The sequence below is a fragment of the Gopherus flavomarginatus genome, chromosome 3, assembly GCF_025201925.1.
Source record: "Gopherus flavomarginatus isolate rGopFla2 chromosome 3, rGopFla2.mat.asm, whole genome shotgun sequence".
NCBI classification, from domain to species: Eukaryota; Metazoa; Chordata; order Testudines; family Testudinidae; genus Gopherus; species Gopherus flavomarginatus.
This window is the reverse complement of record NC_066619.1, coordinates 85,644,939-85,672,394: the sequence shown is the minus strand read 5'-3', so window position 1 is coordinate 85,672,394 and position 27,456 is coordinate 85,644,939. Positions and strand designations below refer to the sequence as shown.

Sequence of the window (27,456 nt, the reverse complement as noted above, 5' to 3'; positions counted from 1 at the left end):
CTGCTCAGTGGTATTCAGAACCTTCTCCCAACCATAAATCAATTTATCTGAAGATCATTTCCTTTGCTCTAACCATAATAATCAGGTATTCTTAACTGCCATTAGAATTCCCAAGTGATCTAATAAGTATCAAGAATGCAATTAAGGACTCTAATGTAATTCCTTATGGCAAACATCATTCTCATTCATAAGCAGCAGCTGCAGTGGCCCAGGTTCATTTTATTGTTTATTACACTGAATGTAACACTATGCAATGTACGTCTATCAATACAGACATTCTAAGATAATACATATACTGTACAGATGCTCAAATACAATATATAAAACTTAAGTCTAAACACATGAAATGGGAATGCACATTGATACATAAAAATACAAAACACTTGAATAAACACGACAATTTAAAAGCACTGCATATTTATTTTTTAAATCACTTTTATAAAAACACAAAAAACTTACCAGGGCAGGAAGAGGCATCACCACCTACGTTCTGAATCCAATCCCTATACGAATTAATCAAGCATTAAAAGTTGTAATCATATATTCCTCACTACCACCCCATGATTAAAAGGAGCAGGATAATGGTGATGCTTAAATTATGCAGACAATCACAATATCGTGGTAGTCATCTAATAGGAAAGTCAGTGTTTAAAGATACACTGTGTACATGGACCATTAATACAAGTAAATTGTTACAGCATGCTTCTTGTTCATTAATGTCAACTGGACTTTTTAAAATAAAAACAATTATAAATGATAAATAAGGTCACAAATGTATACATATTATATAATTTTGTCAGGGAATATTTACATGATGTAGAATTTCTTATTGCTAACCACAGGAGAGACAACAGGTGCAATTACCTTTCAATTTCATCTTCTTTAAGAATATTAATACAGGAGGCTTCATGTGACTTCCAAGCACAGTAGGGATCTCTAGCTAGAACACAGTCAACACAAGTGCTGTACTTGTCACAGAATGCAACGGGAGATTGAACCACACCAGAATTGGAACCTGCATAGAGATACCTTTTGCCCTGTGGATGTAACAGAGAGAGACCATCCACAATCACTCTTTGGAAATCATGTAACAAACATATTACATTAATTAATTAACCACATTCTTAGGACTTGCAGGCAGAGAACAAGAGGACAGCCAAGAAAATGATGGATAGACCATCTACAGAAGGACAGAGTGGATCTGGGGCAAGCATTGGACCAGCAAGCCTGGAAAATACTGATCCAGTGACCAAGCCCAGTTAGCTGAGAAAAGGAGGGGGAGGGGCAGAAGAAGAAAATTAGGACTTGATAGGGCATATTCTAAAATACAGATATATAATAGTAGAGGACTGGTGGGAGACAAGGGAAGGAGTACTTTGTTTTGAATAGTATTTTAAAAAGGCAAGAAAGTTATCTCAGCATTAGGGTGTGGATTAGATGATCCCTCGAGGTTCCTTGCAACCCTACATTTCTATGATTCTATGATCCTGACAGTGTTCAATGACTGGAAAATTGAGGGGAAATTGTGAGAGTTATGAGAGCTTGTAATAAGAGTAAATATTCAACTTTAAACCTATGAGTTATCCATAGATTTAGAGGTGGGCAAACAATAGATTTTTTGATTCACTGGCAATTCTAAAATAAAAAAAATTGTTTCGAGTCAAACACCACATTTTCTTTTGACAAAATTGAAATGGTTTATTTAAATTTCAACCATTTTAAAATGTTTTTGATTTTTTAATAAAAGAAAAATTTTAAAACTAAACATCATTTTGAACCCAAAAAAAAAAAAATCAAGAAATTTTGTTTCAAAAAGGTCAAAACAAAATGTTTACATTTTTTCAGAATATTTGAAAATTTGTATTTTTATTTTTTTTACCAAAACAATTTGGTAAAATGGACATGCACTAGCAGTATTGTTGAATCTGCATTTCTGAAAAAAGTTTCAGATGAAAAATCTCACTCAGGGCTGCGCATGCAAAGCCCATACTGCTAAGGACTCCAAAAAATGGGAATGGAGGGTTGGTCGTGGGTTCCACACTGATGATAACATTGCAAAGACTCACAGTTACTACAGGGTAAGGTAACTGTTGTCTTTTCTGAGTGTGTCACAGTGTGAATCCCACTGTAGGTGACTGGCAAGCAGTATTCTTCCTGGATGGTGGGAATGAGGAGTTTCAGTTGCATTAGAAAAATAACTGAAGTACCACTCTCGTGACCTTGGCATCAGATATGGTTGCTGTGTCACAGACATAATGTTTAACAAAGATCAGTGGGTTGTTCCACGTTGCTGCCCTGCAGTTCTCAGACACAAACACATTTCTAAAGCAGGTCAAAGATGCTACCTGTGCACTGGCGGAGCATGCCTTGTTATTCGGAGAGACTCAGCAGGTATCTGACAGCAGGTAGAAATGCACTGTGATCCACTTAGAGGTTGTCTGTGATGAGATGGCTTGGCCTTTTGATGGGCTGGATATGGCCACGAGGCAGGGAGACCAGCCTAAAAGGTTGGTTAAGCTCTGTTAGGGTAATATAACAAGGCTCTTGAAATGTCCAACACATGTAGCTTCTTCTCTCCTGGGGCTGAATGAGGTTTCAGGAAAGACTGGAAGGTTAATTGACTATTTTAGATGAAATTATGAGACCACATAGGGATGAAGTTAGGATGTGGTCTCAGAAGCGTCCCTATGAAAAGAGGCATTCCTTCCTGTTCTGCAGAATGCCACAGTGCAGATCCTGATGGACAACACATCTGTAATGAACTACATAAATAAGCACACAGGCGCTTGTTCATCCCCTCTCTGCCAGCAGACTGTAGACTTGGTGTCATCACCATGAGGTAACCCCACTGGCTCTGCACCTTTCAGGAGTCAGTAACAGTCTGGCAGACTTCTTAAGCGGACGTATACTGACATGGGCATGAGTGGTCACTGCAGAATTCCATCACAGAACTGATATTTCACCATTGGGGGACTTCTACAATAGATCTGTTCATCACAGAGAACACCACCATGTTTTAATTTTTGCTCTAGAGGGCGCATGAGACTGACCACCTTATCAGACACTTTCCTGCTACAGAGGTCTCCAGGCCTCCTGTATTCCTTTCCCCCAATTCTCCTGATCTTGAGGGTAAGGCTACTCCAGACAGGCTACGCTGATTGTGATAGCTCCCTACCAGCCTGCCGGCTTGGATGTTGGTTGGCTGAGTACTACCCACAGGGACCATTCTCGACAGGTTTGAGAAATTCTTATACTATCCAGGAAGCCATCTGCTAGGAAGACTTACTCCTCCAAATGGAAATGTTTCTCCATATGGGCTGTCCAACATAATATAGATCTAATAGAAAAACTCCCACATCAAAGATCCTCAAGTACGTGCAGCATTTGAAGAGTGCTAGATTGGCATTTAGTTCTCTCAAAGTCCATGTTCCTGCTGTATCGGCATGTCACCATTCTGATTCAGTTGTATTTGGTCTCACATCTGATGGTATCAAAGCTCCTCCGAGGCCTCTTGATACTTATCCATCTGTCTCCTATGTGGAATCTCAATATCACTCTCCTGAAATCCATGAAGCCTGTTTGATAGATCACCTTACCCTCAAGATAACCACCAAAAAAAAGGCAATCCTCTCAGCCTGAAAGGTTAGCAAGCTCCAAGCCCTTATGGCTAGACCTCCTTACAAGGGTCTTAGACTCTAGGACATTCATACAAATATTCATATAGTTCTGAGACCATGTCCCCTGCATCTGCAGATGGTTCTGGTGGGTTCCTCAATCTATCCCCAAGGTGCCTGTGATGAGTGTCATAATCGAGAAGGGGGCAAAGAAGGGCACCCCTTTTTGTATATTTCCTGGCCTCAGCTACCAAGTGAGCTCTTGCGAGACGTAGGGTGAGACTGTGATTCTCTTGATCATATGGTACTTGGACAGAGAGTACACTGATCTCAGCCATAGCTATAAGGGTCACAGGTGAAGTCTGGCAATTGGCATCACTTACATACATGCCAACATGTGACCCTGTAGCCCCAGACATATTCAACATCACTGCTGGATTTCATTTTACATTATTTGCCACTGACTGGAGAGACTGCAACTTGTTCATTCTCTGGGAGATAGGGCAATCCTAGCTGGCTTGGAAACTGTCAATATGTTGAATATATAAAATTTTTCTTATAATGACAGATGTCTCCTCTCTAGCAGCTCTACAATTCTCATACATTCTTGAAACAACTTTAAACCATCCAGCACTGACACCAGTACAGAGGACACTACCTTGTTGGGTGATAGAGAGAGATTTTTTGTGCTTGAGTAGGGCCAGAGCAGTAACAACCTCCTGCGTCCAGTTCTTGGTAGTCCTCTCTCTCCAGGTCTGGCCAGGGATACTGCTGGGGAGAGCATCCTCTTCTTAGAGTGTAGTGGAGACTGGCTCCTAGAAGCACGAGGCAGGACACTAGTAGGCCCACTAGGACTATGGCAGCATGCAATAAGGCTACTGCTAGCTTGTTTGATATTGGCCAATCCAAGGACATTCCTGATGGGGCAGTGGTTGAGCCCTTTAGGGACAGCTGGCTGGCCTTTTGGTGATGTTGCCCTTGGATCTCAGAAGAGAGGATTCTCTGCTTAAAGAAGGCAAGAAGATACGCCTCAGTGACAGGAAGAATGAGTAAATCTCTTCTAGAGACAATTGGCACTCTCATTACAGGGTCTGCACTCGTAACGAAGAGGGTCCTGCTTTCTTGCAGGGTCATGTCAGTTAGCTCTATTTCAGTTGTAGGAGTCGGTATGGAAGGTTGTGTCACTGGTACTGGGTTAGGTGTCGGAGAAGTTATTTTCTGCGTTGCAGGCTATTCCTAATCACCAGCCTTCAGCGCTGTGGGGGATTTTGTGGGTCTCTCTCCTATGGATTTAAGAGGTCCATCTTTGTGCAAAGACAATAAGCTCCACCTGGATTTTCTGGCTCTGTGTTTGGAGACACCCCCTTGGAGCTGGGCTTCAGTACCAGTGGTGTTGATGTCAGTGCACTCTGCTTTGGTGCTGGTGATGTTGATGCCAATGCGGGTGCCAGTCTTTCCTTGATGTTGTCTTTTCTGAGCTGGTCTTAAGCACCACATGTCTACTAGATGAGGTGCTGGTAGAAGCTGCCTTTGTCTTCAGAGCCGAAGAGACAGTAATTGATTGTTCTAGTAGAGAAAACTTTAACTGCATGTCCCATGATTTACACGCCTTTACAGAGAATGAGAGGCATGCTAAGTATCTATGTAGCACATGGGACTCTCCTAGATAGAAGAAGCATCTGCCGTGCTCGTCTTTTAATGGGATTAGTCTGTTGTGGGAAGGGCAGGCTCACACGCTTATAATCTACCATACTGCGGTACCCTGTACAGGAGAGGGGTGTTTATGGGGGTATGACCATACAAATTCAGTCCAGATACGTCTAGGTTATTCACAGCAGTTCTAAAGAGTTTGGGCAAGAAGAGTTCTGAAGAAGTTTGGAAAATTTAGCTAGAGTGGATTAGACAATTGTCAGGTTTCATCTCGCTGCTCCAGGCAATATCGGGGAACTGGGAGAAGGTTGCACTCACCCTGTCCCTTATGTTTTTGCATAGGAGCTTGAGTAGATAGAGTGCCCATGCATGACCCTGACAGACACTGCTGTTCAAGAGACTCTAATCTCATGGGCATGAAGCATGGGCATGCCAACAGTGGGATCCATGCTGACACATACTCAAAGAACCAAAAGAAATTGGTGATAAAATTGTGGGGAAAAATGGAACAGGAGACATGAATATAAAGAAAGACAAAGGAAACATTTAATGTCTATTCCCTCTGTGTGCGTAATGGTTACCATTAAAAAACATCAAGCATTGCTAACAGTCACTGCACATCGATGTTTGAGTTATTTTACTTCCCTTTACTTAGTGATGGAAATAAATACAGCATCTGTTGGTTAATACTGGCAGACTGGCAACTGGTGTGTGTGTGTGTGTGTGTGTGTGTGTGTGTGTGTGTGTGTGTGTGTGTGTGTGTGTGTGTGTGTGTGTGTGTGTGTGTGTGTGTGTGTGTGTGTGTGTGTGTGTGTGTGTGTGTGTGTGTATTTCCATTGTGTCTGGTAAAATTAAACACAGAACAACCTACTTTTGAATATTACAGTAGAAGTTATTTTATATTAATTTACAAGTTTTATTTTAATAAAATAGTTTAATAACAATATTGCAGCATATGTTGAATTAGAACATAAGAACAGCCATACTGGGTCAGACCAAAAGACCATCTATCTCAGTATCCTGTCTTCTGACAGTGGCCAGTGCCAGATGCTTCAGGAGAAATGAACACAACAGGACAATTTTGAGTCATCCATCCCGATGTCCAGTCCCAGCTTCTAGCAGTTGGAGGCTCAGGGACACCTGGAGCATGAGGCTGCATTCCTGATCATCTTGCCTATTAGCCACTGATAGACCTATCCTTCATGAACTTACCTAATTTATTTTTTCAACCTAGTTATCTTTTGGCCTTCACAACATCCCACGACAACAAGGTTCACAGGTTGACTATGCATTGTGTGAAGAAGTACTTCATTTTGTTTTAAACCTGCCGCCTATTAATTTAATCAGGTAACCTCTAGTTCTTGTGTTATGTGAAAGGGTAAACAACACTTCCTCCATACCATGATTTTATAGACCTCTATCAATTCCCCCCCACAACCCCAGTCATTTCTTTTCTAAGCTGAACTGTCCCAGTCTCTTTAATCTCTCCTCATATGGAAGCTGTTTCATACCCCTGAATCATTTTTGCTGTCCTTCTCTGCACCTTTTCCAATTATTGTTTGAGATGGGGTAACCAGAACTGCACACAGTATTCAAGGAGTGGGCGTACCATGGATTTATATAGTGGCATTGTCATATATTCTATTTTATTATTCATCCCTTTCCTAACATTTTCTAACATTGTTAGCTTTTTTGACTGCCACTGGACATTGAGTGGCTGTTTTCAGAGAATTATTTTAACAGCATTATTTAAATAATTAACACCCCAACAAAAAGTCAAAGTCAAAAGGGAAAAAGAAAGAAATTTAAATAAGTGATTAAAAAGATTTTTTTAAATGATAGTTTCTAAATTATATGCCCCATATCAATAAATTAGCTCTTATCTCCCAAATAATTTGAGTGGAGAAAAGAAGAATTTTCATTACATTTCTTTTGAGAGTGGAAACCTTATATTGCTTTTGAAATTCAACTTGTATAATATTTTCCTGTGATGCAGCACAAATACATGGAAGATACTGGACAATTACCTAGGAATCTACGGACTTGGAATGCTTTTATCACACTTCAGACCTATCCACTAAAACAAAAAGAGGGCTCTCTGCATTTACAAAGTTTCTCTTCAACTTCATGAAAAACAGGAAAGCTTTCCAGAGATAGGTGCTGGAAAAACACAGTGTGTAGGGCTCTATGAAAAAGAGGCAATACAGCTGACATACAAAATGTATTTAAATATCTGACTCAGCACAAGGCATAGACTGCCTTTCAGATACAGTGGTAGCCTCCCCAGTCGCAAGCTTCAGGGCACTTACTGATCACCACAAACTGCTAAAGGTTAGGATAATGATCTTACATTTATAAAGAGCCGTTCATTTCCAATGAACCCAAAATGTTTACAAATGCAAGCAATTCCATTGACATTTATGGGACTACTACGATGGGTAAAGATTATATGCATAAGTAAGGGTTTGCAGGGTCATGTCCCTAATTAGTGTACAAACTACATACAGATGATCATCCATGTCTGTCAGAAAACCACCCATCAATTGCTTGACAGTACAGATAGCAAACTACACTAGAGTTTACGAAATGCAGTGAAGAATCTCTTTTCCAGTTGGAAAAGCACGGGAATTTCAGTAGGCAGAATGCAATGATCCATGCTGGAATGTGACCAGGACACTGGAATTAGACATACTTATTCTTATGAAAAGTCCACTACAGAAAAATCTGGTAGAATTTAAACTAATAGAAATGAATCATAACCATCTATAACATTTGCAGATGACATCCCTGCTATAGAACTCCATTTGTTGGTTTAAAAATTCCACAGAAAGGATACCATTCCCTTAAATTCTACAGTATTTTCCCATATGGGGTAAAAACTTCTGCTTTACATCTAATCAGAAAACTGGTACCTCTAGCAGCAGCAGGATAGTTCCGAATATCATGCTGGGGAACTGGTTCTAGTACAGACTCAGGGAGAAGAATGTGACCTACTGAAACACCAATATCTTTTTCTTCACCACCTATACATTCACCCTTAGAAGCTTCCCATCCACGTATCAAACAACCCAGCCTGACTCTCCTTATCTGGTGATGTCAGACAGTATTACAGCACAAGATGTTATGGTCACAGGTCGTATCCTATATTCTGAGTATTATTTCAGTGACAGTCACGTTTTCCAACAAGCCTCTCTCTCTTTCTCACACTACTGGGGTTACCTTTTTTTTTTTTTTTTTTTGGGGGGGGGGGGGGAGGGAGGGATCTTCCACAAAATGTTCTCACACAGTCCTGTTTTTCATGCTTACCTTTTTTGATGAAAGCAACAGTGTCTGAACTGGCTCAAAATTTGGGAAAAGTTGTATTTCTTCAATAATATGCATTCCATTTTCATAGCTAATAGCTTTGTGCAGGGCTCCTTTATCTGAAATAGCCAAGCAATACACCTTAATAAGGACCTCAAAGAAGAACTGCGTAAAATGTGTACATTTGCTATAGCTTACATCAATGATCTTCACTAGAAGACTTAATGAATGATAATACTTTGTCTTCCATCAGACAATTTTGAAGTGCACTGTAAATTTGGCCCCATGACAGCCAAGTAACGGTATTTCAGCCTCCATTTTACCAAAAGGGAAAATGATGCACAAAGAGGTTAATGGCCAGGGTATACTCCAACTTAGATAATTGGCAGAACTTCGGTTGATTATAACAGTAGAAGGATGAAATAGAACACTGGAAAATGTCCTTTTTTCCCGACTGTGGAAATACTTGACTTTTTCTCAAAAAACCAAAACCTGAAAAATTGTGGGCTTTTTTGATGAAAAAAATCAGAAGTTTTTAGACAAGCAGACACTTCTCACAAAAATTTTTGTTTAGTCAAAAACTCAATCATCCATAAAAAAAATAAAAGTTTAAAATGGAAGAATTTCAACCAGACATAGGATTAAGGCCTAAACGGCTTGCTCAAAGTCACACTTAGTAACCCAGTCCATGTCTAAAATATTAGGAGCTGGACCCAGAACCCAGACCTTTTCATATCCAAGTCACATGCTTTAATTTTAGATTCTGTTTCTTCTAGCATATTCCTATGATTCAACCATTAGACTAGATTAAAAGAACCATGTCTAAGAAAATTTTCTCTTTAGCAGTTAACCATCATATCCAGTCTATAAAATCTATGGTACAATTTTGTTGGAAGCATTTAATTGAGAACATATTACATTTAAATAGCGATATTATGGCTATAAATTTGATTTTTTTTTTTTACTCTGATGCAGCCCTTAAAATGTAATTATGTTTTCTCACTTAATTCTTGGAAAGTCTAAAACAAAATATTGCAAAACTTGTTAGTACCTAGCACCAAGTACAATTTGAGCAACTGAGCCAAACACAACTGCTGGACTTGGTAATTGAGTTTGTTCAGGACCATGTTATTGTAAATGTGAGAAAGGAAAAATGTCCATCTAGCACAACTGTAGAAGGAAGTGCAGAAAATCTGCTTGGGAAATAAAGGGAGAGACTTGATAACACTGACTGAACTGAGTCCATGCCAAAATGTGTTCAGGCCAATTTGGCAACTACGTGATGATTTATTGTGCTAACAGCACAAAGGTTTTTCTCATTTTAAAATCCTATTTTGTCCCAGAAAGCCTTCTGTCTTGTCAAGTATGATCCACCTGTCCCAGTTTTTAAATCTTTGTAGTATCTGTTTGTGTATTTTTAAATTTCCATTCTTTACTGATTTTTAACCTTAAATAACTAATCTTTATTGCACATGTGAACTAGGACAATCTCCTTGTGTGGTATATTCATTTCCTAACTGGATCTGCTTCACTAAAAGGAACTGCCTATTTTATTTTGTACTACAGAAGGCAAGTTATCTGAAGACTATTCATGAAAGTTTGGTTAGGTCAGGCAGATACGAAGAAGGGAAGGACCCCTTTGAAATGGACATAGACACAGATCAAACAGAAGTTAAGCATTAAATGAGACACATTTTTATCATGTCAATATGTATATAATGCCAAGAAAAACTAATTTTGTATACTCCTGAATTTCAAATGTGGGGACACCTTGATTAAAGGCACTAAGATGTACTTAAACACAACTGTAAGAAATAAAAATATTTGGTCATTGTGAAAATTTTGCATCAAAGGTCAGAAGAGCTTTTTGTTGGTTTAAATTAAGTATAACATGAAAATATCCCAGGTGTCATTATCAGGCACAACAGATTCTAAGTTGTAGAGACCTGCTAGTACAGCTGTTATCTATGTGATGTGACATTTTAAAGTCACCCGTTTTCAGCATTACAAAAGGGTTCTTCAGGGAAATTAACTGTAAAGAGGAGGAAGAAGAGTCTCAGACAAGTCAAACACAAAACTATACAAAAAAGTGAATTCACTCCGTAGCTTTCTGGGAAACATTCAGGTTTCTGTAAATTATGCAACTACCCTTTCAGTTTCATAGATTTGCCAATGATCTTTTTTAAAACAAGGAATGCCCATTTTTGTGACATATACTGGACTGTCAAAGAATGGCTGGGGTTTTTTTGTTTGAAGTGAGAACCTCTCACTCTTTAAACTCACACTCTTTTTTTCAAATTAAAAGATGGTCAAGGTGAAGGATTGGCTAACCCTGGTCTTTTCTTTATAGTTATTTTGATGTTAGATTTAAATATTTATTGGTCCCTGGCCAATCCTATCCTTTTTATAGGCATACGCCCTTCCTCACCTCTTCCCTACATGTGTGTCTTACATGTGCAGATAGTACAGCACTTGGTTCCTAAAGACAAAACTGTCTGTTGTTTCACACAGCAGTTACTGGTGATGCTTGGGTAGAGGAGGACGAGGAATAGAGGAATACGTGTGAACTTCCCCTACCCCTAATGTATTTGTATCTCTGCAGAGGTTAATCCCCTTCCTACGCTGCTACCTGCTCCCCTTCTTTCCATCTGCCACCAGGAAGTCCCTGAGCCTCTTTCAATTCAATCCCTTCTCACACTCCTTGTGGTGGCAGGGGCATACAGGTGCACTGTAGGCTGCTGCTGCTAACTGAAACAGCAGCTGTCTATTACCTTTAGGCAACCAACACTGCCAAAGGGTACTGTCGTTGTCCTTTCCCCTCCTGCTGCTGATACAGGGAACTCTTTAGCAAGAAATGAAGCTTTGGAAAAGGTGGTCAATTAACACATCTACAGTTAAATTGTTTGTGGGATGTATTTTTTAAATGGACCAAGATTGGCCATTTACTCATCATGACCCTTATTTTTTAAAAAGAGCGGACACTAGTTGGTTTGAAAGTATTGCAAGTGTTCGTTCTGTTTGCTGACAATATATTTCACTCTACCATACTAATTTAAAATAGAGACTTAAAATAGAGTAATGCAAACTCACCTGTACTAACAAACATAACATCGTACATGCTGCCATTGAGTGCTGTGACTCTGTCTACCACGATCTGTGTATACCTCACATCTCGTTTTATTAATCTGGGTCTGTCCCCTATCGGGGTCACCGAGTCATCCATTAGAGGGTGATCTTTAACAAACTGTAGGGTTTTGTCCGGTAAATTTAGAGAACTCATGTAGTTCGCTGCTCTGGCCTCCTTGTTTATACACTGTCAAAAGAAAAATGGCATCATTTGTTTTAACCATATTGTACACTGTTGACAGCAGCAACACCTGCTTTTTTCCAATCTTATTTTTAAAGTTATAAAACACTGTAGGAACATAGGGTCTGTTCTTTGTTATTTCTCTGTGCAGTACTGAGTACAATTGGGCCCAAATCTTCACCTTGAGTTCCCAGGCACAAAATAATAAAAAATAATAAAAATAAACAATAATATTGTTGTTTCAAATGGATAGCTGTTTTTTAAAAGATCCTATTGACTTAGTATGATTGGGCCATCTGTAAAATGGGTCATGTATTTAGTCCCCTTTCAAAACGAATGTTTAAGATATCTTTGAAAGAAGCCTGATGGCTAAAACTGTGGAAGCGCACCTTTAAATAATAAAACTCAAACATAACTGAACACACAGGTGCCAGCTTTCTCCAGCGCTGGTGGGTGCCTGCGCTCCTGCCCATTTCTCTGCCCCGACTCCACCCCATCTCCACACTTGCCCCCATTCCAACCCCATCCCCAAAGTCCCTTCCCTAACTCCGCCCCCTCCCTGCTCCTATTGGATCCCATCCCCAAATTCCCACTCCAGCCCCACCTCTTCCCCCAGCACACCACATTCCCCCTTTTTCCCCAACCTCCCTGCCCCACGAATCAGCTGTTTCACAGCTCAAGCACTGGAAGGGAGGGGGAGAAGCAGGACGCAGCAGCCTGCCAGCGGAGGAGGCGGGAGGCAAGCTGGAGCAAGGGGGAGGGGTGGGGTCACGGGGAGCTGCTGGTTGGTGCTGAGCACCCATCAATTTATTTCCGTGGGTGCTCCAGCCCGGGAGCACCCACAGAGTTGGCGCCTATGACTGAACGCTCTCAGCACTTTTTTCAGGCGCATACTCATATTTTACAGCTTCCTGGCTTGCACAAATACCAGTCTCAATTTGTAGGATAAGTGAACAAATATAGTAGGCTTTGGACCCTACCAAAATACACCTGCACCCCGATATAACACGACCCGACATAACATGAATTCAGACATAATGTGGTAAAGCAGCACTCCAGGGGGGAAAGGGGAGGTGCGCACTCCGGAGGATCAAATCAAGTTCAATATAACACGGTTTCACCTATAACGCGGTAAGATTTTTTGGCTCCCAAGGACAGTGTTATATCGAGGTAGAGGTGTCACACATTTCTAAGCTACAGTCAGTTTATCATGTCCCTAAAATTAACTAATATGAAAGCAGAAAAAGAACCGTAAGGACTCAATCCTACAAACACTAATTACCGTAAGTAGTGCTTCCTAGTGAGCAGTCCCACTGAAGTCAGTGAGATGACTCGAAAGAAAGGATTGCAGGATTATGTGCTACTTGTGTTCCTACTGATCTATAATACCTTTTACATTACCATAATGTGCTGTACCATCTGTTTAATTATAAGACAATTCATTACCAAAAACTGAAAAAATGAATATGAAAACTGCGATATAAACCAAATCAGTGAGCTATAAATAGAAACCACTTCATTGCTAGATACAAAACTTCAAGATCAACCAATTGGCAATATGGCAGTGATTAAAAGAAAAAAAACATTTTCTAAGGAAATGGTTTCCGTATCAGGACACATATTAGCTAATGTCCTTCTCTAATATTTTCCCTGAATGTTTATAGGTTCGTTCTTAGGTGCAAGAGAAAAAGAACTGCTGTCATCCGAGTTTATCCGAACTTACAGCTCCAGGTCGAGGTTTAGGAATCTCTCCGTTGTATCGGACCCACTTTGTATGAGATTGTTCTACTGTGGCACTCTGCATATACTTTCCTTTGGAGAAAACGTCTTCCACAGTAGACAAGTTGTATGCACACACTGCTGACAGCCCCATATTATTCCTAAAATTAAACAGAGGAAAATGTTACCATTTTACTGTGTGGTGGTAACCAACTGAGATTAAATTACATTTCTGGAAAAAGATTAAATGATACTCACAGTTGTGGGGTAAAAACTCCATAAATCACTGGTTCCTTCAAACTTGGAGACTTCAGAATAAAAACATCATTGATAATGTTGAAAATTAAATTCTTATCAGGTGTGGTACAGATCAATCTGGCCTTGAGAAAGGAGGTCCATTTTTTCTGCAAAGTCCTTAATCCTCCTTGGTCCCTCTTTCAGAGGGGTTGAGGGAAAGAGAATGAAAATGTAAGGTATATGTTCTTTCTTAAATAAAGGTTCAACACATACAACACTTACTGGTTCTGGTATGTACTATCTAAAATTTAAATTGAATAGTCATGAATAAAAGCAGAAAAGCAATTAAAAGATACAACAACAAACAAACTAAACAATGCTGAAGAGTTTTTTGGATACAATAGAAACAATGTAGAATGGTTTCTCTCAGCACACAAAGATAGTGTTATAGGGCCAAATTGTACTCCCAATTAAGTTTTGCAGATCTGTAGTAACTTTGTTGAAGTCAGTGGAGATATATGCTAATGAGTATAGATTTTCTGGAGGGAAGATCAGACTTATGACAGCTTCAAAGAACTGTATTGCAATAATAGGTCGTAAATTGACAGTTAAAAAGCTATTCCAAATTTTATGGTTCTCTCACTTTAAAGCATTGACAAACTGTCAGCAGGCAAAGGATCATACTAATAAGACCAATGTAAATTTTCCTCAAGCTGCTGGAATACAGAAACCTCAGGGGAAACATTTGTTATTGGGTTTAAATTAAATCAATGTAACAAAACTTAAAACAATAAAATGTTTTGACCTTATAGAAACAAAATGTTTAGATAATTTCTCATTGCAAGTTTGAGTAAATCAATACATTTCAGCAAAACATTTTGTATTTGTATAATCAGAATCATGTGAATGTTCACACCAACTCTAATGAGCAGAGAACCAACTCAGCCTGCCATATCCAGGTTTAAACATATTAAATGTGACAGAATCAGGTTGCTGGTGGTTGTTTTCTTCCAGGCTATGACACCTCTCCATGGAAGTACCACCTGTTACACCACAATGAAGAAACTAACCATCTCCATGTAAAAAAGCCTTATTTGGCTTGTCTGTAACCATTTAAAAATAACTCATATAAGTCCAAGACAACCCTACTATGGACTCACTTCTGCTTCTACTGAAGTCAGTGTAGCCTTTAATGTAAGAACAAAAAAATTGCTTCTGTGTTGTATAAAAGGGAAGGAAAGGGTAATCATCATAATTACTTTTTCAGCAGGGGGACATGCTGAAATCTTACTTCAGTTGTAGAGAGCTTAAAAAAATATTTGTTCTCACAGGCACCAACTAGGCTGTCTGAATAACTATATTTAGATACAGAAGACTTATATGAATATTTGATTTGCTAAGAATAGATCTGACTACATTTAATATATGTGTAAAACACAATATGAACTATCTTTCATATCTTGCTGATGTTGGTTAAAGCAAGTTATTAGATTGTGTCCCACCTTGCACACTCTACTTATTCTTGGAATCATCAGCTTTCCAACAAATTCATATTCCACAGACATCTCGGTGAAAAAGAAGTACACTTTGTCATCGTCTTCTTCAGTGCTGTTTCGATCTGCTCTTATCACATCAGCAAAAACAAAACTGGGTTCTACGGATACAAATAAAGAGAAGCATTCTATATTAACTGCTACTTTTCATTATTTAGTCATTTTCTGCTAGAGTTCTCTAGGGCCATCCTTTCTCCCAAACCCCATGTTGTGGGCAACTGCACTCCATTTAGGAGGCCTGGAACTGGCTCCTCCATGAGCCCGTCAATATCATTCCTACTTAGATAGGGCTGCTGGAGAAATATTTGCATTGAGACTCAAACTGATTGGAATGGAGTTATAGGTTTGCGATCCGAAGATTTCACATGCCCACACTCAACAGTTGGACAGGCATGATTTGAGGCTGCTTGCTTATCTGATCATCTGTCTAGTCACCCTCCCTGGCCAGCCTCCACCTCCTGTGCCAACAAGCCTTGGGACGAGCTGGAAGAAATGCAAGGTAAGAAGGGGGAAGTGGTGAATTAGGGTTCATGCTCCTTTGAGGTTTGAGTTAACTAAATATGAACCTCAAAGCAAAGCTGCAGGGATTGGTCAGCTTCCATTTCCTGAAAATCCTTTTATGAGTTGAACCCTATCTGCACAGCCCAATTGAAAATCCACCCAACACACTCGCAAATCCAGTTGGCTTGGAGTACAGGTTCTTAAACTGAACTTGAAAACATGCTGACAGGAGGGTAAGGACACGTTTTTCCTTATCACCTAATAGTCTGGCTAGTCATGACTAAGCAAGGTGAAAGGTGAATGGAGACAGGATAGACTGTACTGCCTCTGGATCATGTCAAAACCTGAATGTCCTTCAGATGATTTCAGAGTCAATGCCACTGAGACTCTTGAAGTTTCAAACTAAATGTTTCTCTTTCTCACACACACACACACACACAATTAAAAAGTAAACAAAACACCTTTTTTTTTCTAAAAACAAAATATAGCAAGAAACAGCACCTCAGAGCCATCACAAAATTGCCTTTTTCCTTGGAATATATCCATAGACTTCAAGGTAACTATGCCCAGAGATCTGAACTTTCAGAAGGGAACAAAATATATCTATTTTGGCTTTTTTTATGTATTAAGAAGAGGTTTTAGTGATAGTATATAGGGAAATGTGGTAGACTTAAAAACTCAAAGTTTTCAAAGGAAAAAACCTTCAGTAAAAGAAATTGGCTTAGCTGCTTTCATGTACTTACCATTAAGCCAAGGTATTGCATATTCTGTTCTCAATGGGCTCTGATGAGAGTTTCTAGAAATAATAGGCTCACTTCCCAAGAAGTTATAGGAAGTTCCTGAATAAAGTTCTCCATCTTTAACATAGAAAATAGAACACAATAAATACTTCAAGCCATACTACTTATTAAGTAACAAAAATGTATAGAAATATTTCAAGACGAGTTTTCAAGAGAATATATAGTAATTTAAACCTCTCTTGAAGGAAGATGGCAAGAATTTCCTCTATATTAAATTTGACATTTTTACTGCTTATGTTTTCACTCTGGTCTTCTTTAAAGCTGATGTTTTTATATCTCTTTTGTTAGTGTTCTAATATAACTTTGATGGCAGAAAGTTACCAGGATTGCTCCCGTAGTAACTGTGAACACATCTCCTTACAGCTGATTTATACTGTATACATAAAAATATACATGAACCTAAAATATGCCACTGAATTTTTCGAATTTAATAATTTTGTAGAAATTATTCAGAAAAAGTATAGGGTGTTCCTCTCAAAGTGAATCAATCTGAAGTAATAATAAGAATTTAAGGAACATAATCCAGTAAGTGTGTTCCTTCTGTTTCCTGTTTCATAATAATTTAAACTTTTCTTTCATGGTCTTGCTATATAAACATACAACCACAAACTTCACTGGTTTCCCCAAATGAAGACTTAGTGTGTTTTAACCCTCTGATGATATGTTCATGATCACTGATTTCCCATTATCCTATTCTGTTTGGAGAAGAAGAAAGTATTCAGCCCACTTACTATTTCACTTGTTAATTTACTGACACACATGCTTTTAAATTACATATAGTTACACATAGATTCTTCTGCAATGCAATTTTCTTTCACTGACAGTTTCATCAGATACTATAGTGATGGTGAATGAATGACTATATCAATAGGTATCATCTGCTTGAACTGAAAATCCTAAACATTATTCCCAAAAACGAAAAAAAGATAAAAAAAACTATCAATTGCTGCAAGTTTTATGTTAAAAAAAATCACTTTAATTACAGAACACAAATATTTTGAGGCATGTCTAAATACGCTGCATATGCAAAAAAAACCAATATAACAAACCCTGGTATTATGTCCTAGTGAAAAGATTAGAGCATGATGGAGGAGAAAGAATCAATGATTTTGTATTGATGATGTCAGTAAACTTTGAACTTACCAACCATAACTGATGTGTAGCTTTGGGCAGGGTCAAATGGACATCTACCTTTACCATCTTCATTTTTACCTCGGAGTTCAAATGACATTAAGTTCTATACAGAATTAATTTTTAAGTTAAACCAAAAGAGTTACATTCTTTACTTTCTAGTTCAAATAATACATGTATGCAGTCAAAGAAAGCTGTATAAAAATATAAAAAAAAGTTTTCTGTATCATTAATATTAAACATCAAAAGACACTTTAAGAGACCATATTTAAAACAAACAAACAAATCTTTAAGTGATAGAGAGAGGAAATGACCCAACAGCTTGGGAGCACAAAGGGAGGCAGAGGAAAGAATAGCAGGAGGGGAGAAGAATTCCAGACAGATGAGGAGGCCCAACTGAAAATGCACAGGGAGAGAAGACAGTTACTAAGTGAAGAACGGAGAAGTGGAGAGGGTGATTACAAGGTTGGAGAATTAGTCTGAGAAATGACTATGCAGAATTTTGAAAACCAGAGATCAACAGGAAGACAGTGAAGTTGTCAGACGACGGGTGTGATATGACCCTTTTTTGGAAGTGTGGGAGTAGACTGGCTGCAACTTTATGGACTCCCAGATACTGACAGAGTAGAGGTTTAGGAAGACCATTACAATGGGAAAGGAGCAAAAAAATGGGGGACTGCATGAATAAGGACCGCAAAAGAGGCAGAGTCAAAGGATGTATGAATTCTGGCAATGTTCTAGAAGTGCTGATATACAGACTCAAAGACAAGCCACAGTCTAACATAATTCCCAGATTTCTAGCATTGGGAACAATGGAAGATTCAAGTTAAGGGGAGCAATAGTGGAGTTAGAGACATGGAACAGAGAGGATATTTTATTTTAACCTAAAAGGAGGACTTCACTCTGAAGCATTCAGTGATATGAAGCTCAGGGAGAGACAGAAATGGGTGTCATCCACACAGAGTGTCAATACCATTTAAAACTATGTATTTAATCTATTGCAAATTTATATCAATAGAACGTAATGAAAGCAAAGCCTTAAAGTAAATATGTTTCTGTTAATAACCAAGCTGAATCTAAATTTTGTTAAAGGCTTTGTACAGAAAGAGTGAAGTTAACCTCCAGACTCTGTGGTTATCATGAGACAGTATCACACCCGCTGGAAAACAATGACTGGCACTGGAATTCCAATTGCCTTAGGAAACTGATTAACTCATTGAGTATACTTTTACTTAGAGGTATATAAAATCATGAATGGTGTGGAGAAAGTGAATAAGGAAAAAAGTATTTACTTGTTCCCATAATATAAGAATTAGGGGCCACTAAATGAAATTAATCGGCAGCAGGTTCAAAACAAATAAAAGGAAGTAGTTCTTCACACAGCGCACAGTCAACCTGTGGAACTCCTTGCCTGAGGAGGTTGTGAAGGCTAGGACTATAACAGGGTTTAAAAGAGAACTAGATCAATTCATGGAGGTTAAGTCCATTAATGGCTATTAGCCAGGATGGGTAAGAAATGGTGTCCCTAGTCTCTGTTTGTCAGAGGGTGGAGATGGATGGCAGGACAGAGATCACTTGACCATTACCTGTTAGGTTCACTCCCTCTGGGACACCTGGCATTGGCCACTGTTGACAGACAGGATACTGGGCTGGATGGACCTTTGGTGTGACCCAGTATGGCCATTCTTATGTTCTCTTCTCCAGTTCAACTCATTATTTAAATGAGCAGTTTTAACTGGTTTTAAAGTTACTAGTAAAAGAGAATGTATAGTCACACTTACCAGATGATCACAGATTGGTTGAAATGCATTTGTTCCACACACATAGAGGACATCATCATTCAGCGGTTGTAAGACACGCACATAGTTAAGGCACTCCGTCTGTAGTATAGAAGGAAAAAATAAATCCATTCTGGTCAGCCACAACTTCAACATTATAATACGAACACAGCTGACAACAAGCTATTTGTCAAGTCTTCCATTGCTACTCATCACGTTCTATCACAAGAAGCATTTCATATGTTTAAAAAAATACAGGGCTAGGTGATATGATCATTTTTGAGACCAGAATCCTCTCTAGCTGACTCCCTAAGAGCTCTGTTCCTGCAGCATCCAGTGTTCTATTATAGGTGTAAAATTGTTTCTAATATGCCCATCATCTCCTAAGTGACCAATTTTGCTTCAGAATTAATATGTTCATAGACAATAGCTAAAATTCGGATTCATTTGGATCTAAAAATTTTGGCTCAAGTCTAGTTCAGCTAAAATGGCCTGTCATAATCTGGAAGTAAAGTCTTCAATCTGCCACACATAAATGTCATTTAGCTTCAGATTACCATTTCCTGAAGTTTTGTATATACTATAACTCTGATGTGGGCAGCAATCATTGTGACATTAGTAGCTCCTAGTATGGGAATTTGCCATGTCCATGGGGCTTCCCACAACCTTGGATGGCACGCTGTAAGCTCAGTGGCTTTTATAGCTTCCTGCAGCCTTCTGGGATGCTGGTGCTGGCAGGCCTTGCTTTACTCAAAAATAAAGAAACATCCAATTATAGTAATTAATTCCTTTAGCTTTGGAATGAAACTGGCAGTTTGGACATAGCTTCAAATGTCAAGGGAAAAGTACAGCTTCAAAATGCTGACAACCCATGAGAATGCTTGTTAACTATGAACACCCATCTGTGTTTACTGACTGGATCAATAACCCCTATCTGTATTGTGAGCCTCATTTGGCAAGTTCCTGTTGGAATACAGAAAGATACCACCATTGTTCAAAACAGACTGGGGGCTAGAATAAATAAGAATGCCACATAACAATGAATACACACAGAAATCCAGTGAAAAGAATAAAGGGTGAGACAACAGAAATCATATGAAATACCATTAGGTAAATTACATATAGGTAGCATAAAATACTCAGAAAACAAAATAACCTATGTGAACTAGAGTAGTGGTTCTCTAATGGATTATCATGACTCTCAGAGTAGTCACAAAAGGCAATCAGGGAGATCACAAGGTATTGAGAATTTTATTACAGTTCTAAAGCAAATAAAATAAAATTTCCAGAATAACTTTGGGGCAGCCAAAACCTTCAAAATCTGTGAGGTCAAATGTAGTAGACAAGGTAGCAGTAGCAGCTCCACTCCTTTCATGTGAGCGCAGGTGACTCTCTTGCAATACACTATCACATTCTCCAGCTCCCTGCACACCCTTTCTATTCAAGGGCAAGTGTTCTCCATCACCTATCACAACACGCACACAGAGTATAGACTTATCAGTGGTATCATTGATACAGTTACTATAAGTAAAAGTAACAAATTTGAGCAGGTAATAAGGAACTGCCAGCCTGAAAAGGTTGAAAAAAAACATACCAGACTAAGTAGATGAAGTGCAAAATTAACTGCTGCAGTTTACAAAACCCACTGCAATTAAGTATTTGTTTGAAAAAAAAATTAATCATCCCTTCTAAATAATTACATTCAAAACACTGCTGAAAATGTTTTCCAGAAAACTACATTCATAATGCCTTGCTGAAAGTTAAATGATAAACAAATTCACCTGTTTGGATTTGCCCTTGTCCGCACATTTAGTTTTTTTGTCTTCAGTGACCTTCCAATACAACTGGAGAAAAACAAGCGAAACAAAAACAAGATCAGTGCACTTCACATTCACCTGAAAGCTATTATTAAGTGCAATGCATAATACAGAGAGCAGATGATGATTAAAAGACTGTCTGCTGCAAATAAGTCATTCTGCAAGTAGCTGTCAGAGACCCCGAAGTGTTTGTCTTTATCCTCTGGGGAGGTGGCATTTCTGAATGCATGTGCAGTAATGGAGGTCTCACCTCTCAGAGTTCTATCAAAAGATATACCATGACATTTCTTCTCAAATTATTAATGAAGTTCCCTGTGTTGTGTTTATTAGGGAAATAAGATTATGGTAGTTTTAAAGACCTCTACATTAAAAAAGCTGAGGGAAGAATACAATTATTTTTGGGAAAATGTCAATAATTTCTGGACCATTATGCAGATAAAAGGGCTTCAGTGGCTGTATGTGTCACCATGGATACTGGACTGTGTCTAGTATATCTTGCTCCTTGTGTTTTTCACTGAATATCAATGTGGTTCTGCAGTAGTTTTGCTTCTTAATGTGTTTCAGATAGTTTAAATTAAAATGAACAACTGTTAAAGAGGGATCAGTTTTATGTGCAGCTGAAGATCAATATCATAACGGGTTATGAGTATTTCCTTACACAAGTTTGTGAATTAACTTAAGAATCAGAAGGAATTTTCTCAAGACCATTCTAGGTGAGAAACTGGCTCTCTCTCTCTCAAGGTACATCACACTCTTTTTGGCAGGCCCTAAAGTACACATACTACACACAACTCTAGCATGGATATGAACAGCAATGTAGATGGTGAGGCATTGCTTAGGCGAGTAAAAGATGTGCCTGAACCCCACAGGTATGTACTCAGGTATATACCCTCCATGGCTCTCTACTCATTCAAGCAATGTCTTGCCCAGTATAGTGTATAGTTTTAGCAGTACAGTGTCTCACTGCCTCTCTGCAGCACAGAAAGGCTCCAGCAGAGGGAAGTCAGTGGGGAAAGGCTCTGTCAGCTCTCAGTTGCAGAGTCTTTCCCCGCTGCTTCCCCCATGCCACAGCCTTTCATTGACATGTGTAGCTACACACTGCAGCATGGACGTAGTGTGCTTTTCACTGTGTCTTTCAGCAATACATACCATAAACACTACTACAAGAGGTGTGCAGTGTAGATGTAACCTTAGACACACAGTGCAAAACTTACAGCCTCAGAGGAGACTGTTGGCTTTAAGCCACCCCAATCCTTGGATGTTATGGGGTGTGGAGCGGTCCCACTTCAGGGTAATTCAGACAATGCCAGGGGTCGGTTAAAGCTATGGCAGCCTGTCCTATGGCCTAAAGTGCTGCCTGGAATCTCTGCAGCGCCATTTGTTGCAGTCCTGCTCCTGACAAGCACTTTCTGCCTCCAGCATGCCCCCTACACTAGAAGGCAGCCTTGCAACCGTCTCCCACAGTATCTGCACTAGATACGAGGCTCTTCGTATCCCTGTAAGCCACTCCGGCCCTTAATGCATCATAAAGGGGTCATAGCAGGGATGAGGATCTCATCATCTGGCTATCTAAAATCAAGATGGCCAACCTAAACTAAACCTTCACAAAGTTTTAAACACATGGAGGGGCAGCAAAACATTTATTTTCCCCCTGATTCTGCTCCACATTAGGAATGCAATCACACAAGGAGCTCTGCACTGTACACACCAAGTCATAGCTTCATAACTGAACAATTCATCAAGGTGGCAGCAAGACTTCAGAAGCCTCTAACTCCACCTTCAAATTTATTTTACTTGACAGTAACCAAAGTACTGTAATAGGCACATTGTACACCTCATTCATTGTTGCTGAAGATGGCTTGTTGTTTTTCTTTTTAATATTCAAAATTAGAGCTCAAAATTTCAGAATTTAGGAAGGAAAGCACAAGTTTTCTAAAAAAAGGTCACCAAAATGGCATTTCTACAAGAATCTGTTTAACATTTCTTACTGCAGGTAACATGAAAAAAATATATCAGAGTTTAGAATTAGAAAAAGCACAGTAACCAGTCCTTCCAGGGTGAATTTTCAGAATAATGTGCATGGATGAAGCAAACTGTCAAACTCCCACTAATGCTCATGGGAATCACAAGGTAAAATCACCTATTTGACAAATTGAAAATTAATCCTTTAAAGAATACAAAATATATTTTCAGTTTTAAAAAAAATCCAGTGTAATTTAAGCAGTTCCAGACATAAAATACCTCAGTGAATCTTTACTAGAATGTTTTAAAAATCAGTATTTCCTTCTCACATTTCATGTTTTTCAATGATACTACAAAATTACATGTAATTTTTTCTTTCTGAATAATATATATTTGTAAAATAAACAAATATATTTACTATAGTCTACACACTATAGCTACATGAAATATCCTACTATCTATAACTTCAGAAAAACGAACATATCCCAAAAAATTCTGGAATGCAATTTTTTTCTTTTTAAAAGGTGGACAGGAAATTAAAAATGCATACCTACCTCATGGTGTTTTTCAGCAATATTCACTGAATTTAATGCAAAGATCACTTCTCTAGCTCCTACATATAAAACATCTTTGCCATCACTTAGTAATAAAGTTGAATAGTTAAAAACTTCTGGCTCCTGAAAATGGACCAGTTGTACTTCTGTTAAAGTAAAACAAACAGTGCTGTGTAAAGAATGAAAATCATTTGAGGACTTTTTTCTCTAATCTATCTAACCGATCATGCAGTACTTTGACAACATCTTAAAAGCATTAAAACTGAACACAGAACCTTTATATTATAAAAATCTTGTGGTCATCAAAAAGCTTAGTTAAATTGTGGGTTCAGTTAGTCAAGAGTTTGGGGTTGCAGCACTGACATACAATAGCTTTTTTCCTGGATTTCAATTTAAATTAATATCTGGGATTGTGCTGCTGACCTCAGTTTAATTTACATCTGGGATTTAAAACTACTACACATTTGTTGCATCTTTATTTCATATTGTGTACACATACGCACAACAGTATACAAAAAGTTACATTAAAACTCTAATAACTCTCTGCTTCATTCTTAACTAACTCCATGCAAGACTGAACGAAGTGTTAGACTGCCCAACCAAGATGCACCTTGATAGGGGCAGGTAGCAAACTACATTTACCCCCATATACCAAACTTGCATCCACAAGATATCTTGTGCCACCATCAGCACAGAGAACGGTATCATGCTCTTGCAGGGAACTGCTTTAGTCTCAGCACTATGTGCTGCAAGTGAAACGGATTAGGCTGTAGTTCTCTGATTCTAAAGTAAAACGAGTACAAAAGAGCAGTTTAAAAAGGCCAACCTTTGCAACAAAACACTTGACAAGGGAGTGAGAAGAAGCAAAAGACACAGGCCACTCCTTTTGCCTTCGGCTTTCTAGCTGTTCTCTTGAGGGTTGCAGGTACCTACTCAGTCACAAACACCTCGGAAGAGAAAAGAGGGCTGACAGGAATTAGACAAATTATTGAGCAAACTTGTCAGAAAGGCCTAGCTGAGCTGCCAGCTGCTTGGGAGGCAGGAAAAACTGGGGAGACAGGGAGTTCCCCTCCTGCCAGTGACTGACAGGTCTGGCCCACACCAAAGCTGCAAGCAGCTGACATACCATTGTAATGGATTTGTGGACTAGAGCTAATTAGGAATTTTACGACAAGTCATTTTTGCATCAAAACCAAAACTGTGAAATTGGATCGGATTAGATGAATTTCCCAACTCGAAAAAGGGTAGAGAAAACAGTTTTCATATTGTTAGAACATTTTATTTTGACATTTTCTCATTGAAAATATTCTAATTTTCTGGTTCAAATTTACTTTTGGTTTCAAAATTTAAGTTAATTAGACCAAAAAATCAAAATAAAAATGAAACTTTTCAAAATTATTGAAACATTTTTAATCACCTAAGTTGGGGGGGGGGTGAGGGACGGGACAGAAGTTTTTCATTTGTGACTATTTCAAGATTTTTACTTTTTGTCTCAATGCAAGATGGAAAACAGAAATTTAAATTCTCAAAAATATTCATGAGATGGGAAAACCATTTCCTCTGCAGACCTTAGCACAAAAAAGAAATTTTCTCTGCGTGTAGAACTAATGACCAGTCAAGCTTATGTTTAATTCCTATGAATAAGATTTCTAATTCTCATTTCCTTTCCCTCTATCAATTTTTTCCCTCATTCTGTCTACCCTTTTGTTCCTTTTTCTGCTCTACCCTTTATACTAGTGGTGGGCAACCTGTGGCCCATCAGATTAGTCTGATTGCTGGCCGCGTAACATTTTGCTGACGCTGACTGTCTGCAGGCACGGCCACTCACAGCTCCCAGTGGCCACAGGTTGCCCAACACTGCTTTATACCATACCCCATCTTCATTATCAGCTCCTTTCTGCTTCCTGCTATCCCTCACTTTCACTCTGGTTGAATGCGTATTTGAGAGACAGAGAAAGTCGCCATATTCCCTACTTGTAGTGGGGCAGTTGTATGAAGACATGTTCTTACATATGTTCTGCCCACTTTGGCAGAGGAGGGGTTAAAGCAGGCTGAAGGGAGCCTGTGCAGAACCCGGTAGGATGACCAGATGTCCCGATTTTATAGGGACAGTCCCAAGATTCAGGGCTCTTTCTTATATAGGTGTCTATTATCCCCCACCCCCTGTCCCAATTTTTCACACTTGCTATCTGGTCATCCTAGAACACGGCCAATTAGAGAAGGGCAGAAAGTCAACCAATCAGGCCAGGCTGGGCCCTATATAAAGGCTGCAAAGCAGAGGAGACAGCAGTCTCTTCCTGACAAGCAAAGGAGAAGAACTGGCTCCCTGTAGACAGAGCACCTAGGTTAGAGCAGTGCTGGGCAGGCTTAGGGGAGCAGATACAGAGCTCTGGGCCTGTTACCTGCCAGGTGGCGGCCCCTGACGAAAAGGGCCAAGAAGGTTAAAGAGCCAAGGGGAAGTGGCCCAGGGTACACAGGGAGAAGAGGGGATTGAAGGAGGGCAATGGGAGCTGCCACTAGAGGGTCCCTGGGTCGGGACCCAGAGTAGTAGGCGGGCCTGGGTCCTCCCGTCCCCCCTTACACCACATCTTACCATGGAGGAGCAGGGCCGATGGACTGTGCCTTGTCCCTGAGGCAAGGGACTAGACTTTGGGGTGGCAGGTGGTCACGAAAGAAGGTGCAGACTGAGGACTGCTGATATCCCCAAAAGGTGGGGAGAATAGAGCAGGGCAACAGACAGAGGATGCTGCAAGCCAGGATGTAACGCGGGTCCCAGACAGCACAGCCATGCAGGCAGAGGGTGCTCCACGGCTAGGACATAGCTAATTCCCAGAGCAACCAGCAGGAGATGCCACGGTGCTGAGTGCCTGACATATTACACTACTACATAAATCTTTGCCAAGAGAACTAACAGAAAATCCCTCACCCTATTAAAAGAGGATGCATGCAACATGTTAATGTATAGCTGTTGTATGAATTTAAATTGGGAATTCAACTGGAAATATGCATAGTTTGGCTGCGGCCCTATGATTTTGGTGTGTGTTTGTATTTAAACATACTCTAATTTAGCAATGTAGCAGAAAATTCCAGATTAATACTAGGTATGGCCCTGTACATATTTCTGTATACAATTTGTTTTCTCTTTTGTCTTTAAAGAGTCTTCCATAATGTAGGAAACTGCATCTGATATTTCAAACATTTTTCCAAAGGATGTCCCAGGGCCCCCCTCACAGTAAGCTAAAATTTCCCCTTCTTAGTGAAATATGAATGTAAGAACATATCTCCATACAACATGCCCAAGACTGACATGTAAAATTAAAAGTTGTATGTGCCTAATGGAGAACAAGACATTGTGGTGCTGGATAGGGAACAGAGGAGCAGTTGTGTTCAGGGGCAGGGGTATAGGTCAGTGCTAAATCAAACCAAGGGAAACTACTGCTGCTAACTGTAGACACCGCTATATGGGAGCTCCAAGATATCCAAACCTTGCATACATAAATTTTTCTCCAAGGTAGTAAATCTTATATATC

General features: G+C 39.3%; 1 protein-coding gene across 10 annotated transcripts in view; it reads right to left on the bottom strand.

The window, feature by feature from the left end:
• The window catches only part of SEMA4D (semaphorin 4D), a 157,567-nt gene that overhangs the window by 23,315 nt on the left and 106,796 nt on the right, over window positions 1-27,456 (bottom strand). For all 10 annotated transcript variants that reach the window (XM_050945683.1, XM_050945685.1, XM_050945687.1 and 7 more), the window contains exons 3-14: window positions 23,927-24,072; window positions 21,375-21,437; window positions 19,597-19,695; window positions 17,828-17,921; window positions 16,628-16,741; window positions 15,333-15,484; window positions 13,852-14,027; window positions 13,598-13,754; window positions 11,658-11,880; window positions 8,571-8,686; window positions 865-1,037; window positions 460-503 (exon numbers count right to left, since the gene is read on the bottom strand). In XM_050945683.1, coding sequence (XP_050801640.1) covers window positions 460-503; window positions 865-1,037; window positions 8,571-8,686; window positions 11,658-11,880; window positions 13,598-13,754; window positions 13,852-14,027; window positions 15,333-15,484; window positions 16,628-16,741; window positions 17,828-17,921; window positions 19,597-19,695; window positions 21,375-21,437; window positions 23,927-24,072 — 1,557 coding nt within the window. The remainder of the gene's footprint in view (window positions 1-459; window positions 504-864; window positions 1,038-8,570; window positions 8,687-11,657; window positions 11,881-13,597; window positions 13,755-13,851; window positions 14,028-15,332; window positions 15,485-16,627; window positions 16,742-17,827; window positions 17,922-19,596; window positions 19,696-21,374; window positions 21,438-23,926; window positions 24,073-27,456) is intronic.